This window comes from Myripristis murdjan, chromosome 16, assembly GCF_902150065.1.
Source record: "Myripristis murdjan chromosome 16, fMyrMur1.1, whole genome shotgun sequence".
Taxonomy (NCBI): Eukaryota; Metazoa; Chordata; class Actinopteri; order Holocentriformes; family Holocentridae; genus Myripristis; species Myripristis murdjan.
Genome location: NC_043995.1, coordinates 26,320,753 through 26,336,752, shown reverse-complemented (window position 1 = coordinate 26,336,752; position 16,000 = coordinate 26,320,753). Strand labels below are relative to the sequence as shown.

Below are 16,000 nucleotides of genomic sequence, written 5' to 3'. Positions count from 1 at the left end.
GTTCAGCAGATGTATGGAGGATTACTCATTTGGTCCCCAGAGATAACACGGTGACAGAGTGTTTTACAATGATATTGTTTTGGCACAAAGCAAGCACAGATGTACACTCAAGGGCAGTTAACATGCTTTTGAGTAAAGGTGAGCATATAGGTTTGTAAAATGACTGATAAAGGTGCATGCAGACAATATGACTCCTCAAATCAGTCGTTGCATTGCCACGTTATCTGAGATATGATAAAGATTTAGATATACATCTGGGGGTGTCAATGGAGCCGAGGTGATAAGGAAATTAAATGAACCAGGGAAGTATTCATATGCTGCCAGTGTGAGTTGCTCCTCAGGTTTTGAAACTAGAATGACTGCCCCTGAGAATCAGACAATGTTTTGAATACTTGCCTGCAAAAAAAGAAAGAGAAAGAGCATTAAATATTTGCATGGCCAACTTCTTCCTTGTTGTTGCCCTTTTCTCCCAGGGCAGTAGTACTTAGCCTCTAGATTGCTCAATGGGCTCGTGTTGTGTTTTTGTTGCCCTCTTGGAATGCAGCCGTGGGGGTGTGTGGAGGAGTGTGAGCATACTGTTCGTTGCTTGTCATGTCTGGTGAGTTGCATCACAGTCTGTCATGCCTGCTCCTGTCTCTTGACTTGATGCATGCGTCCTGGATTTAGACTCCTCCTGTGTCTCGAACAAGCCTGCTGAGGACATGCATGCACTGTTGCCAGTCTGCCAATAGTTATGAGATAATCGTTTCCTCTTTGAAATTGCCATTATTTACCATTTTTAAAGCAGCATTTCTTGATCACTGACCCATAATTGCCTTTTAGTCTGTAACTGTCACAAGCAACAATCAGCCCTTTTCACGACAGAAACAAGTAGGCTAGCTTATTAAAGGAGAGAACCAACAGAAATACCCACTGAAGAGGTGATAATCTTAATTAGTGGTGGACTGATATGGGTTTTTCAATGCCCGATGCCAGTATTTAATAATAAATAATAATACATTTTATTTATAGGCACCTTTCAAAACACTCAATGTCACCTTACAAGGCAGTTAAAAGAAATAATTAAAAAAAAAAAAACTAACAATAAATGAAACGATTTAGCAAGACAAATTTACAATGTATAAAATCATTTGTGATGTGTATGATGGATAACAATCAAACTGAATATGCCAGTTTAAAGAGATGTGTTTTGTGATGAGATTTAAAAATAGAGACAGAGTCAATGTGAGTGTATTGATGTGGAGGAGTTCAGAGAGGTACACAGGAGCGAGGTTGGGGATGGCCTTAAAGGTGACGAGCAGAATCTGGAAATCAATGTGATATTTGACCGGGAGCCAATGAGGCTGTTGAAGGACAGGAGAGATGTGATTAATGGAGGGGGTTCTGGTCATGATGCGAGCAGCAGAGTTCTGGACCAGTCAGAGTTTATAGATGGACATGAGAGGGAGAGGAGAGAGTTACAGTAGCCGACATGTGATATGACCAGGGTGTGAACAAGAATGGCGGTACTGTTAGGTGTGAAGGACGGGCATAGACGATTAATGTTACGTAGATGGTAATACGCAGACTGAGTGACATTATTGATGTGAGCTTTGAATGATAGTGTGCTGTCAAGGATGACACCCAGACCCTTAACGTCAGGGGATGGAGAACTGAGGAGTTGTCTGTGGTGATGGAAAAACTATCAGGTTCAGTCAGGGTGGATTTTGTGCCTATGAGGAGAACCACGGTTTTATGGCTGTTTCGTTTAAGCAAGTTGCAAGAGAACCAGGATTTGATTTCCTGTTGGCAACCAGAGAGGGACGTGGGCAGGAGGATGGAGGTGGGTTTGGTAGACAGGTAGAGCTGGATGTCACCTGCATAGCAATGGAAATAGATGCTAAATTTATGGAAGACACGGCCAAGAGGAAGTAGATAGATGATGAAGAGAAGGGGCCCCAGGACAGAGCCCTGCGGAACACCGTTAGTAACTGGAAAAGGCTGGGATTTGAAAGTTTTGAGTTGGATGAACTGAGTGCAACCAGAGAGAGAGAGGATTTAAACCAATCCAAGGCTGTACCAGTGATTCCAGTGGAGGCTACTCTGTCAAGGAGGATGTTAGGAGAGATTAAGTGTCAAACAGAGAGAGCAGAGTGGACGATGGCCAATGCAGAATGCTGTTAATGTTGTTTTTGGTTATGTGCTTGTTTGTTTGTTTGTTTGTTTTTGCATCTGATAAAATACAGCAATTTAATATTTAAAACAAATGAGACAAAATTATAGAACAAACAAAATAACAACTTATGACAAGTAAATAAAATTTTAGTGCACTTGACGACAGCAACATTGTGTCACTGCTTGCACTGTGCTGTGCAATGCAGCAGGCACACTGACAGGCTTTTCTATTTATCGGCCTGGTGAGGCCAGATATCAGCCAGTGCTGATTAGCTCAAAATGCCAGATATCTGTAATCAAAATGCAAAGTAAAAATCATCTTTGTCTCTGCTTTATAAAAATGTGATTTATTTATTTATTTATTTATTTATTGTTGTTGCTTAAGAATAAGACTTTTCAGCCTTTGCAGCTGAAATGTCTTGTGATGCTTGTCCCTTGCTTGTAGCTCTGTTCTCCATTACTGAACATTTGAAAGTGGGTGCTGGTGTGTATGTGTGTTTGTGGATGTGGGTGTGTGTGCAGGGTTGGGCCTTGGGAGTGTCTTCAAATTCCAGTGGGTGGAGAGTCTTTGTTACAAAACCAAGAGTCTGAGCCAGGGATTGAGTTTTGAAATGCAGAAATGTCAGCATCAGGTTAAGTATTCATTTTGTCATTAGCAGCGATCAACAAGCCTATCAACCCCCTGCAGATATAATATGGTTAATTTGTTGTATTGGGTGCCAGAGATATTACTCTTTGACCTTTTAACCCTGCTTTTATGATTTAGCTCGCTTCATAGCTGAGCATCCCCGTGTCACTGTGGCAGCTTTTGTGGTTGAGAGAAAAAAAAATTTCATTACTTTTTGTTGACACAGACAGTACATTGCTCCCATAGAAAAAGATTTCCAGAGTCGAACACAAGCTCGTTAAAGAGAAATATTTGGGCTGCCGAGCTTGGCGTCCTTTTGTTGCTGCAGATTCCATGGAAACACGAGGGCTGAGAAACAGAGAGAGAGAGAGAGAGAGGCAGACGGGAGGAGGAGGAGGAGGGTGCTGAACAAACGGGCTGTTTGTATAGGGATGTGTGACTCAGAGAGGCAAGGCCAGAGACTGACGGCTCCTTTCCACTGCAAGGCCACAGCCGGGATACTCCCTCAGCCACCGGGCCTGCCCCATGCCCAAAAACAGAGATGCCGTCTAGCCCCTTGTTTAACCGCATGCACACACACAGACACACACACGCAAATAGACTAACTTTAATTTCCATGGTGAGGAGACACACATTCATGCACTCACACTGACACACACTCAGCTGTCTATTCGCTGCATCAGAACTTGATTGGACCTGTGATTCCATTAACTCCACCCCTAGGCAATAAATATGAGACCAGAAACAAGTTGGTGTTGAGTGTTAGACCTGTAGATTTTGAAGATGACCTGTGGGCATTATCCCGTCAGTCAGTGGGAATACAGCAGCAGAGACTTATGGATTTTTTCCTCCTTGGATTCGGTGGACTACTTTGTTCACAGGTTATTTTCCTCCTATGGATAACACCAGAGCTGCATTATGAGGTGATAAAGGGTTTGCATGTACTTTGGACTTTCCTGATTACTGTTCTTTGTAGTGTGCGAGTGGCAAAATTGTATTTGCTCCCTTTTGCGGCATTGAACTTTTTTTTTGCCCTGTGTAATAAAAAAAAGGAAAAAAAATCCTTCAGTCGCTTCCTCTCTGCTTCCTTTTAAATGGAAGGCTCTGAAAATCTTTTTTGAAGTGGCAAGCGGATGAAGAATACATTTTAGTTTGCAACCGGAGAGGTGGTGTAGCTGCAGGAGGTGGAGGGGTCCACAAATTCACATACTCTCTCACACAGCTGGGAGATGCGGTGTATCACCAGTCACCACTTTTCCTGACAGAGCACTTGCAGCAGCATCAGCAGCTGAGGTCAGTCTGTCTGCAAACTGTCTGTCTGAAAGAAAGAGGAAATGGAAAGCTAGGGACAGCGTAGAGAGAGATAAAGCACAGCAGCTGCTTTGTGTGTGTGTGTGTGTGTGTGTGTCCACTGTCCTGCCAGGCTCCTCCTTGCAGCCCCACCCTCCCTCTCTCCCCTCATTGCCTCCGCCCCCTTCTCCCTCTTGAGTGCTAGGTACATGTGCAGTGTGCGAGTGCTAAGAAGCCAGTTCAGGGCACAAGCCAAAGGCGCACACACCCACCAGAGAGCACGGCTGCATTATTCAACAGATCCTCTTCCCAACGCTTCTCAGGGGTACGACACACACACACACAAATACAGACACTCACACCAGCAGCTAAACTTCTAGAAAGGTCCGGCTGTACACTCAGTCTCAGTCCTTCCAGTAGGCTGCAGCTGAGAAGTTCTCACACAACCAAGGTAAGACTGAGAGAGTTGACTTTGATTTTTTTTTTTTTTTTTTTTTTATTGGAGCGGTCATAAATTCAGTTTTATTGGCATTATATAGTCGTGGTGTTGATGCTGCAGTGATAATGTAATGCTTGTTGAGGTTGTAATGGTATTCTTAGTTCAAAAGTATGAACTTTGAAATAACTAATTGGTGTGGTTCATTTTAATGCATGCCCTCAGTCAAGAGTGGAATATTAGACAGCACTTAAAAATTCTTGGTATGTTTTTGGGGCTAAAATGGAAGTGCGGTTTATTCAAAGTTAGTTGTGGTAGTGTTGGACTTGGTAGGTATGTCTTTGCTTGTGTGGGTGTGTGCACATCATGTACAAGCATGTGTGCCCCCACCCACATGGGCGTGCATGTCCTTACGTGCACTTCTTGTAATGGCCGGTGACGGCCGGATGCATGGCAAACTTTGGGAATTAACCCTCTGCCACACCAGACTGGAATCGGCTCCCGCATAATCTAATGATGGGAAAGCTGGGAGTGGAGCAGCCACATACAGATAAAGCATGCCATGTGCTTGGCTGCATGATTTTTGTAATACTCAGGGTTGGATGATAATGCGATGAATAATAAATAAATTTTACTGTTAAAGGCCTTATTCATAATAGCAGTGTAGTGCTCTCTAATGAGACAATCAAGCCCTATTGCTCTTTTATCTACTGGGCTTTTATGGAGGATTGAAGTCATTTTGATTTACTGTCTGATACTGTCTGTTTTTGATAAAAGACCAGCCAATGTGTGACACATAAATATGAATTCTGGGTTTTAAAAGTAATGTTTTGTTTGTTTTATATTTGTAATATTTGCAAATACTTTTGAGTTGTTCTGTATTTTAAAAAAAAGTTCAGTAAAACTACAAGTGAGACCAAAGTCCGTAATGTGAATTTACTACAAAATTTAAATACAGTAAATTAAGAATAAACTCTGGTTTGTGTTTTAAAAAATGCTCCCTCATTCATTTTACTAGTACCGCCCATCCAAACAGGCACAAACTGGTTTCATGTCCTTATCAGGGAATCCTGCTGTGTTTGTTTAAATAATGAATCAACACTGTGGTATTATGAATTAGGATGAAGCAAGTGGATGTGGGTGGAGACCTCCTCTAAACACATCGATCACAGTTAATGAGTAGATGCAATTAGCCGCCTGTTTATTGCTCACTGCCTCCTTTTCACTAAGAACTACAGTATGTGGACAATACAGATGAACGAGGAGAATGTTGGTATTTATTTTGGTGTTCCTCGGGTGCGGTTGCATATTTTCGAGCTCCTACGAATGTGTGTAACCACCTTGTGAGCAAGTTTTAGTAGGCGTGTATGTCTGTGGGAAATTGGTAGTTGCAGAGCAAGCTGAACAAAGTGGTTTAACTACACGGGCAAAAATATAATGAAGCCAGACGAGGTGCAGTGTTGATTCAAGTGCAAGTTTTATGTGACCGTGTGTTACACTTTGCTCTGTAACTGCTAATCTGAACAAGGGATGTGATCAGCAACAGTGCAAAGTCATGAAAACTGCACTGTCTTACCTTTATAAATGAGTAGGAAATATTAATGCTGCACAATAGAAGTATGGCATTAAGGGTGGTTTTTGAATGAAGTTTTACAATAGCTGTGACTCACTATGGAAAAATCATCCTGAAGTCAATTATCATGCATAACCATAAACAGACCCAGGGCTTGTGGGCAAGGATTGAGGTTATGCAAGACTGGAATTTTTTTCAGTGCAGAAGCCATTGAAATGTGATTCAGCTCATGATTTGGTGTATTGTGTTACCAACATAGATAGAGTTTGAACCAACTCTTTTTACTTCTTCCTCCTCCTCCACAGCTCGTGACTCACCCCTCTGCCTGCATCTCTTGCTGAGCCACCTCCATCATTACCATGGAAACCCCGAGCCAGAAACGCACCAGCCGTGGTGCCACCACCCCGCTCTCCCCAGCCCGCATCACCCGGCTGCAGGAGAAGGAGGACCTGATGAACCTCAATGACCGGCTGGCCATCTACATTGACAAGGTGCGCTCACTGGAGGTGGAGAACGCCGGGCTGCGGCTGCGCATCACCGAGTCAGACACGGAGATCAGCCGCGAGCTGTCAGGCATGAAGGCAGCTTATGAGACAGAGCTGGCCGACGCCCGCAAGACCCTGGACCAGGTGGCCAAGGAGCGGGCACGCCTGCAGCTGGAGCTCGGCAAGATCAAGGAGGAGTACAAGGAGCTCAAGGCCAGGTAGGAGGAGCATGTGGCGATATGGAGAGGTGGAGCTTGAAATGGGAGGGACCTTTGTGTTCTGGTAATGCCGTAAAGTGGATGTGGTTACACATGGGCCTGCATTTGATTATGATCAGAAAAACAGAATTTATTATGACTGTATCTACTAGAGAAAACAATATAAGAAGAATACTATCTACCCAGGATTCATCTTACATCTTTTTCCTCTTTGCAGTGCATCATCTGTGATAATGAAGGCGTTATTGTTTATATGGCAAACTTTGTGACAATAAGACCAACCTGCGTCCACACTTCCAACTCAGCAGATGCACCATTATCCATCCATAAATATTTCATGTTCTGCAGTTTTGAAAACATAGCTTTCATTTGTTTGGCTACCTCAGTCCTTCATGTGGGAATATGATTTAAGCAGGCATTTGTCATTATGTCTGGAAAATTCCTGTGCTCCTAGTTCTTAAATGCATAAAAAAATCTATGTAATTTGTATTGTTTACATTTTACATTTAAGGATAATCATGAAGTGAAGATAATCGTTGTTTCATCCAGTGTATAGGGGGATAAAATCAAAGAACTTGCTTATCTTAATAAGACATATTTTAAGGTTACAGTATATCCTCACACAGCCAGTGCAAGTTTCTTCTTGCACTCAAATTACTCTGTTCCTCTAACATCAATATCATTCTGAATGCAGTGTTGCAAAGGCATCAGCATTTCAACCTGGAGTTTGACACTTTGATGTGTTTCCAGCCTCTAACAGCACTGGTACAGGCAGTACATCAATCATAACAACTGAACATGTAAAAGTGTAATTTTATCTTTTGTGGTGTTCTGCCTTCAGTTCACACCTGTTTTGCAATACAGTTAAAGTGGTGTTACCTGTTAATCTTCTATGAAGAACACACAGCAGGCCACTGGTCCAACACCCTCAGCCTCAAAAATGTTCTTTTGTTCCTCAAAAATTCCTCTGAGTGAAGTGTAGAATTTGCCATTTGTAGTTCACATTCCTGGTGTTTGAATGTGCATGGGATCCCTGGCTGTAAATACAGTTATGCCACTTTTAAGCCCCTAGGGGTGTTGGAAGTGACTCAAAGGAGCTCCACCTTTAACACACACCTTTCTTTGTTAAATTAGAGTTACTGATCTGTTGGCTTATTGTCTTCTGCTGCAGTGTATGACTAGTGCTGTGCAAGCAGCAGAGTTTCAGGCACTTACTCATCATATGCATAATTACATTTGTGTTTTTTACCCCTCATTTCTCTTGAGACACATGTATGCTTTTCTCGGGAGGAATGCAGTGACCAATGTCACCAGCTTGCTTAGAGTAATTTTTTTTAATTTGGGCAGATTGCCATAGTAATGTCAGCCTCAGCGTTGATTACAGCTATATAGGTGAATCTTTAGAAGCCTTAGCATTTTCTGCTGCCGCAGGCCTCAGCCTGCAGTGACTTCCCAGGAATGTGTCCTGGCAAAATGCACTTGACATTAGAGAGAGATAATCTGAGAAAATGAAAGTGTAACTGTAAGTTATGCATTTGTACTCTTCTTTCTAGAACACAGACATATTTGATTTATCTACTTCTCAACTCCATATGTTTTTTGGCCTGTGCATGGAGATAAAGGAGAAGAAGCATATAGAACTACAACTCTTGAGACACAAACACTGTCGATAGCATCATGTTCAAAGCATCAAGCAAATTTCAACATGGTTTATTTTCAGTATTGAGACAACAGAGTTTGTACACAAATTAAACATTAAAGGGTGGGGACCTAATGTTTCAAAGCTCTGTTGCATTTAGCATTATTGTGTTCTCATCAAGTTAACATTGCTTTTGAATTTGAACTGAAGCATATCCAGATTGATGCTCCGTGCTGCGGGTGTGGTTAGCCTGGGATAACTTGTATCGTGCAGCCCTGTGCTCGGGTGGTTGTGGTGTTGGCAACAATGGTGTCCTATAATGATTTTAATTATGGCATGGAGATTTGTACATATGTTGTTGGGGATACTGACTTTGCTGTGAGGCAGGGATAAAGCAAGGTTTTACAAAATAATACTATTAACCTGTGTTCACGTCCAAGTTGTTCCCCATTGTATTGTCATGTTTATAGTTCAGAGATACATGGCTAGAAATACAGCAACGGCCTCCACCGCTGTATTGTTTTCCTAAAGGAAGTAGACCTTTTGACGCACGTGCGGTGGAAAGGAATCACTCAGTCCAGCCTGGGCCAGCTTCGTCGGTTACCCGACGTGTTATTGTCAGTGTTTGGTTGCCATGCCGCCCCGGGAGTTTTGGCATTGCCTTGTGACGGGGTGGTGACTCAGAGGTTTTTCATGGCCTCTCAGCCTCTGGAATGAGCTGACTATGGGCTCACTGTATTCCACACTAACGGGAAGTCGAGCACTGACGTTCAAGAACAGGAGTTGTGTGTCAGGGTTATTAATACACCCTGACAGGCTATTCTGAATTGGCTAAGTGCTGGGCTTCAGGCAGCGACAGCAACAGACGGCGGTGCAACACATACTGGACAGCTATGTCTCACCACAACATGATTTTTTATTATTAAACATTTTGTGCAGTGTCCTTGTCTATTTCTCCCAAGTCTGACACACACCAGGCACAGCAACAGGTGGAGCATTCAGTACTGAACTCTGTTGACTGGACACACCTGTTTAGCCTCCAGCCACGACGTTGTGTCTTTTCCACACAGACGTCTTTGTATGCATAACTACTGCAAGAAACACATGCTGTCCCCCCCGAGGCAAGACCTCAAGCTGTTGGGCTAGGATGCCAACCGTTTCCCTAACACATTATTTGACTTGTAAATAATTAACAACTGTAGAAGAAAAATGCTTGGCTGAATCAGGTGTAGGTGGAATGTTAACTTATCAAAGGATGCCTAAACCTGAAGTTTGGTTCCAGAAATGGAGGTGGCAAGGTGAGAAGCGGGAAAAGCATTAGCCCCCGAGCTACAGCGAGAGCAACAGGACCTGGCCCCGTGTTCACAGATTTGTCAGGGCCCTGTTTAGTCATCTTTCCTTTCATACTGAGGAAGGGCGCCTGTCTGGTGTCTCGTGCCCGATCTAACCTCCAGCTCTGCCGGTGGCTGTGAAACATGAGTCTGTGTGGGGAAACCGGCTCCTCGGTTTCACTGGCAAGACTTGATCCTTAAATCCCTCCCTGACACTCCACCCAGGCAGATGAATATGTATTATTTTCTGTGATGAGAGCAGAGCAATTGCATACCAAATTTGCAGAAACACATCTAGATTGCTTGCAATGATTTCCTTCATTTGTATTTAAATTTTTGCAAAAGGCAATGCAATGCTTATATCAAAAAGGAATGGAAATAATAAAATATTAATTATTGGTGTCAAATGGTGTGAACTACATATTGCTGAATATTTACTGTAAAAGTAAATTTGCAAGCTAATGCCTCTATTTAATGGATATTCTAACATTTGAATGACACCGGACTGAAAGGTTTCAAAACTAAACAGCAGTTCCTATCTCTGGATTTTCAAATGTGCTTTGAATACATGAAGGCAGGGATTTACCCAAGCTTAGTGTGCCACACCCATTGGCACAGAGTAGTATGACTCAGGGTGAGGCAGAAGGTAGATGAAGCTGTTAGACAATTGCAGTCAATTTCACCAGATGCTCTTTTATGGACAGGGCTGCAAAAAAATGATTAAATAAATGCAGTGTACAGTGGATATAATTTGGCAAAACATGTCCTGCTGCAGCATAGAATGAAACTGAAAGTTGTAATGTTGTATTCAGGAACTGATATATAATGTGGATCCCATACAAACGTCTGGCATTCACAGCTATCAGAGAACACAGCAGGAAATGCACTTATCATGTAGCACAACCCATTTCCTTAATGCATACCATTTTCTTTAAAAAGTAAATTATAACTGGTATTATATTTTTATTTTTCCAATACTATACATTTTATTATAATAATCCTTCTAAATGATGCATTCTCTCTAACCTTTGCTTGTTACCGGAGAATGACCTCATTAGCCAGGTGCACAAGCTATATATAGGAATATGTCTTGTTACTGAAACAAAGACATATTGAGTTCACAGTACATACTGACACTTGTAGTACACGGAAAACTTGACTTCCCACAGCTTTCATTATATGGCCACCTTGTATCCTGTGCGGAAAAGGGGGAAGGAAAAAAAGGAGAGCTTAATGGAGAGGTTGAAGGGAGGGGAGGCACTATCACAAGAAATCAAGTGCTCTATTATTGGTCATAAATATTTGTGATAGCCATAGTTTCAAGTGAGTCAGTTCCTATTTTTAACTCAAGGGAAATGTTAAATACATCTCCAAGGTAACACAATATACATCCACTCCATTATTAGCCTGAGCCAAATTATGGATAACAGGAGGACTCGTTCAAGCTGTTGATGTCAATTTTGTTGAGATAAAATGTCTTTAACGTCTCTCCCTAAAAAGGACAAGAGCGAGCTTGTAGGCTGCTTCCACGGTGATTCAGTTAAGCCTCTCAAATGCCTTTGCTCTTTTTATGGCTAAGCCTCCTTTCAACTGTCTGGTGGTCTGCAGAACGTCACTGCTCTCACTGTACTCCTTCACTGGAGTGAATGGGAAAGTGCCAGACAGACTATGGCATTTATTGATAAGTAATTGTTTTGAAGGACAAAATAAAAGACATAATTTTAGATAAAAGATCTTTAGGGAAGGTTTGGAAACTGCCAAAGTGATTAACAACAAAAAGTCTTCTGTTCCTTAAGTATAATTGAGAGATAAATTACACAGCCTTTGTGTGATAAAGATTTTTAGAGAAACATCCTTGCATCAAAATCTAAACTATGGAATGTTGTAAGACATAATCTCTCATTAAAAAAATATTATCTAAATGTTTTGGGGAATTAGTTAAGCAATAATTGTAAGCAAGCTATTATTAGGATAGTGCAGTTAATAATTAATTAGTTGAATAAGTCAGCCTTTATTCCAGTGTAGTCAATCTTTAATCAAGTGTAATCATTCAAATTTTCGGTCTGAAATTCATAACTTACAGTAAATCTGAGGTGGAGCTCACAGATCAGTTTTGAAACCCACCTCTGCAGGCATGACATCTGACGTTTTCACGGTTCACCTCATCCCCTTTTACACAGCGATAGTAACCATCAGAGAACTGTTCACGAGCACTGCAACAGCCACTGCACTCTTTCCTTGTTTTAATGTTGAGGACCCGTTGAATTTCATGGAGCATAATCGGGCTCAAAGTTTTATGCCCTTCTCCCTGAGGTAAGAAATGTGACAACACATCACCATCCACTCCACCGCCATCAGATTTTATTGTGCTATAACTTTTCCCATGTGGTTTGATGACATTCTCCTTTGTTCTTCTGACTGCCTCCAGGGGGAAAGCCTGTGTTCCCCCACAATGACCTCAGCATGTATTATGTGACAGCAGACAACTCTCTGTCAAGTTGAGTCGTGCCAGGGCAGACTGGCGCTCACAGAGCATCGCCTGATTTTTGGATGTCATCCAACGCTGATGTGTCTTGGATCACATCACTTTTTGTAATGGTGTCACGACATTGCTGGGTGTCTTTCATGTTGAATAATTGGCTAGTAAGAAAAAAAAAATGGTTTAGTCTTTCATGTGTAGGGAACGGTGTTGATGCGTAATTATCTTAACGAGACACATTCACACCTTTTATTTTTGTTTTTTTTCTTTATGTAGGTTAACTGGATATTTTTTGGCATGCAGTGTGTCCCTGTAGTGGCTTGTAACATTGTTGGCATTGATTGTTTGAGCCATGGGGCACAACCGGCTGCAAACTGGCCCTTCAGCTTCAATGAGGAATGCTTATAAAGCTGACAACAAATTTAATGGAAGTTGAAGGAGTATTTTTTTTTTTTATCTGCAATGTGCCAAATGTTTGGAGAATAACACTAAAACTCACATTATTGATTAAAGTTTTCCCTTATTTACAGGCAGTTTACTCTTTATGCTATCAGGGGTCCAACTGTGCACAGCGCAGTGTGCTAGGAAGTCTATTCACAGCAGCACTACGATGTGTAGCCTTTCTTGTAAATCTCTTTGTCTCCTCAAACAGGTATTTTGCAAATATTTTAAATAGGTGCCATAAGTCCACCCGAGTGTGTGGCTGTTCCAGTCCTGTGGCTACTTGTTCTTCTAGTCTAAAACAGAGTCCTGGGCGATAGAAAACAGATGTGGCAGGCCTGCAAATGTGTTGGACGGCTGTCTCTGCTGGGTTTAGTGTTGTGTGAGTAATGAGAGAGTTGGGCTTGGAGTTCGGTGGACCAGAACTTGGTACCGAGCGGTGGTTTTGGCAGACTGCAGAGTGTGTGTGTGTGTGTGTGTGTGTGTGTGTGTGTGTGGGGGTGAGTGGAGTTTATAGATCAGAGTTTCCATAGCACAGGGTTCTCTTTACGATCCCGCCAAACTGAATGAGTCACTCACTTCTCGGACTGAGTAAATCACTTAAAGATGATCAGACTCCACGGAGTAATACACACACACACACACACACACACACACACACACACGCATGCTTTTTGCTCAAGGACGTTCCCATCTAGGAGTTGGCAAGGTGGGTGTAACCCCAACCATTCCCATCTGGTTAGTTATGTAAGAGCTGTTGGATTTCCATAGCCATGAAAGCTCGTTTACTCTCAGATGCATGTGAGATGAATAGGATGTTTGGAACATTTCCATATAATCTAAACATGGTGCAGAGTTTGTATATGGGAGACCTTTCAATCAATAGGAGGCATCCCCACATGTTGTGCATTAACAATTGTTCTTGTTTATTTGAGCTGAGGAAGTGAATTAGGAGTTTTGGTTTTGATGTGGTTGCTAATCAGTTACAGTTCTGCAGTCTTACGGTTTATTCCTGGAAACAAGGGGGGACTCTTTTAGTTTCGGCAAACATTTTTATCCTATATCAGCTGGTTTTGAGTGCGTCTGTGTTGCGCTTTTGCACCCACTCTTCCACTCTGACTCTGCTTCTGTGGCTGCAAGTGTCTTTTTAACCTTCTCACAGTTTCCCTAAATTGATGGTTTCTTATTTTTAACCATTTGCATATTCCCACACTCACACTCTCATTGCTCAACTACTATTTGGAAAATACTTTGCATGTTTTTTTTTTTTTTTCCATAGTGTGTGTCATTGCCAGATGGGTGGGGTTTGCCACACAGAGCAGTACACCGAGTACCAGAAAGTTTAGACAATCACAGGAAAACTTATATATCAGTGTTTTCTGTTTTACAACTCAACTAACACTCTCTGAATTGTCCTGATGCAGTAAAAGCCTCCTTTTTCCCTGATGGGTGGTGCTAAGAACTTGTTTGAGGTATTGGTAACTGTTGTACTCTGATCTGTGCCCAGTTTTTCCCTCTGCCTGAGCTGCCGCTGAATGAGTCAGTGAGTTCCCCATTGTTTCCTGTATTTCCACATGAGATGCCAGTGTACTGTAGCGTCGCGTGAGAGCGCATCACAGGCAGGCTCATCCCAAAACCACAGCTTGGTCGTGCTCCAGACTTCTTAGGCTAGCGCCAGCTAAGGAATGCTCAGTTAGCCGTCCTCAAAACTCCTCATGGCTTTTGTTTAGCTCTATGCTAACATTAGCACCACTCCCTCCTGTCTGCTCGTGGAGCTTTTTATTGTATCTCAGTGCAGCTGGATATCACTGTAACCTGTTGTGAGCATAAAGGAGGGCGGCAGCACACCGATCAGTTTTCTTGGTCATTTGGACGACAAGTAAATTGAGACACTGGGTCAGAAACATTCAAACCAGAATAACTGAAATTACCAGCTTAAGAAACACAACAAATGTACAGCACGTGTTGGTGACATTGATGCAGAAACCCACTGACAAGTTTCACCGCATCAAAGCAAAACTGCTGATGTAACTCAGCTGATAGTGGCACCTTAAAGGTTGCCAAGTTTATTGGTGCCTTGAGGCTGATAAAGGCCGCGTACTCCAGCGCTTAATGAAAAAGATCATTTGGGTGCAGGTTCAGATGTAATCATTGTTTAGCTTGCAATTAAAGAACATAAAACTCAATTACCTCTAAATCTGTTTTTACTGGGAAGTTTAGGGATGAATGTCCACTCCGAACAGTGTGTGTTTTGAGGATAATGTATGGTTAACATAGTTACCATTTTAACGTTTCTTATCTTAATACCTGTGTTGGTGTGCACTGTTGCCTGAACAACGACTCTATAAAAAGGGCACATGAAAGGGCAAAATGGCCGGTTGTGTACCCGAGCCCTGGATTTTATCACCACAGATAATCTAATCAAATGCTAGTGAGAGCTGGCCCTTATGTAAACACACAGACACAAAGAGCGGGCACCAGGCTGACAAATCACACAACGATGATTCATCAACTAATCATGCAAGGAGGAACAAAGGCTGTGTTTCATATGCCTTTGCTGTTATGTATACACAAACACACACACACACACACACACACACACACACACAGAGGATAAAATACTTTATCAGTGGGCAAAACGATGCTCTTTTTCTTCCCTCGCTGGCTACCATTGTTTGGCTGGCGCTGTGTTTGAAGAAAACATATTGCAGGATGCACATTGCAATAGGCATGAATGGAAAAGTACGTCTCTGTTTTTTTTTTTTTTTTTTTCTCCCAGTTTGAAAGTGTTTCTTTTCTTGTTCAATTGCGTGACATCCTCAACAAAGCCATGAGTTTGAGATGAGAGAACATTGTGGCCTCTGTCCTCTCGGCTTCCCCTCCGTCTGTGGTCGTCTTGTAGAGCTCGGTTCCCCGGAGGCTCACAGCCACGGTCAGCATTTGCTCTGCGTCAGGAGCAGCAACACTAAGAACTCTGTTCCCATCTGCCGCATGTGGATGTGTATGGGTGGCCCCTGGCAAAGGCCGCGTTGTTGTTGGTTTCTGGTGAAGTACACACACACACATACACACACATGAATATACACACACACACACACACATTTAAAAGCAATCCTGTTTAGTGTGCTCTTCATCCTGATAGACACATGAAATAGTCATGTGCCAGCTTGCATTTTTTTTTTTTTTTTGGTATTTTTATTGCACACATTTTTTTGATTATGTGAGAGCCCATGTGGATTACTATTGTTTTGAATTTGTGACCTGGAATGACTTATCCTTCTACTTCTTCTTCTTCTTTTATAATAATGATAATAATAATAATTATT

General features: G+C 42.2%; 1 protein-coding gene across 4 annotated transcripts in view; it reads left to right on the top strand.

The window, feature by feature from the left end:
- Nucleotides 1-16,000, top strand: part of lmna (lamin A) — a 37,224-nt gene that overhangs the window by 2,047 nt on the left and 19,177 nt on the right. The window contains exons 1-2 of one of the 4 annotated variants that reach the window (XM_030072274.1): nucleotides 3,650-3,705; nucleotides 6,387-6,784. In XM_030072274.1, coding sequence (XP_029928134.1) covers nucleotides 6,441-6,784 — 344 coding nt within the window. In that variant the 5' untranslated portion in view covers nucleotides 3,650-3,705; nucleotides 6,387-6,440. Of the gene's footprint in view, nucleotides 1-3,649; nucleotides 3,706-4,291; nucleotides 4,524-6,386; nucleotides 6,785-16,000 lie in introns of those variants that run through there. The other 3 variants (XM_030072272.1, XM_030072271.1, XM_030072273.1) reach the window with 3 other exon arrangements.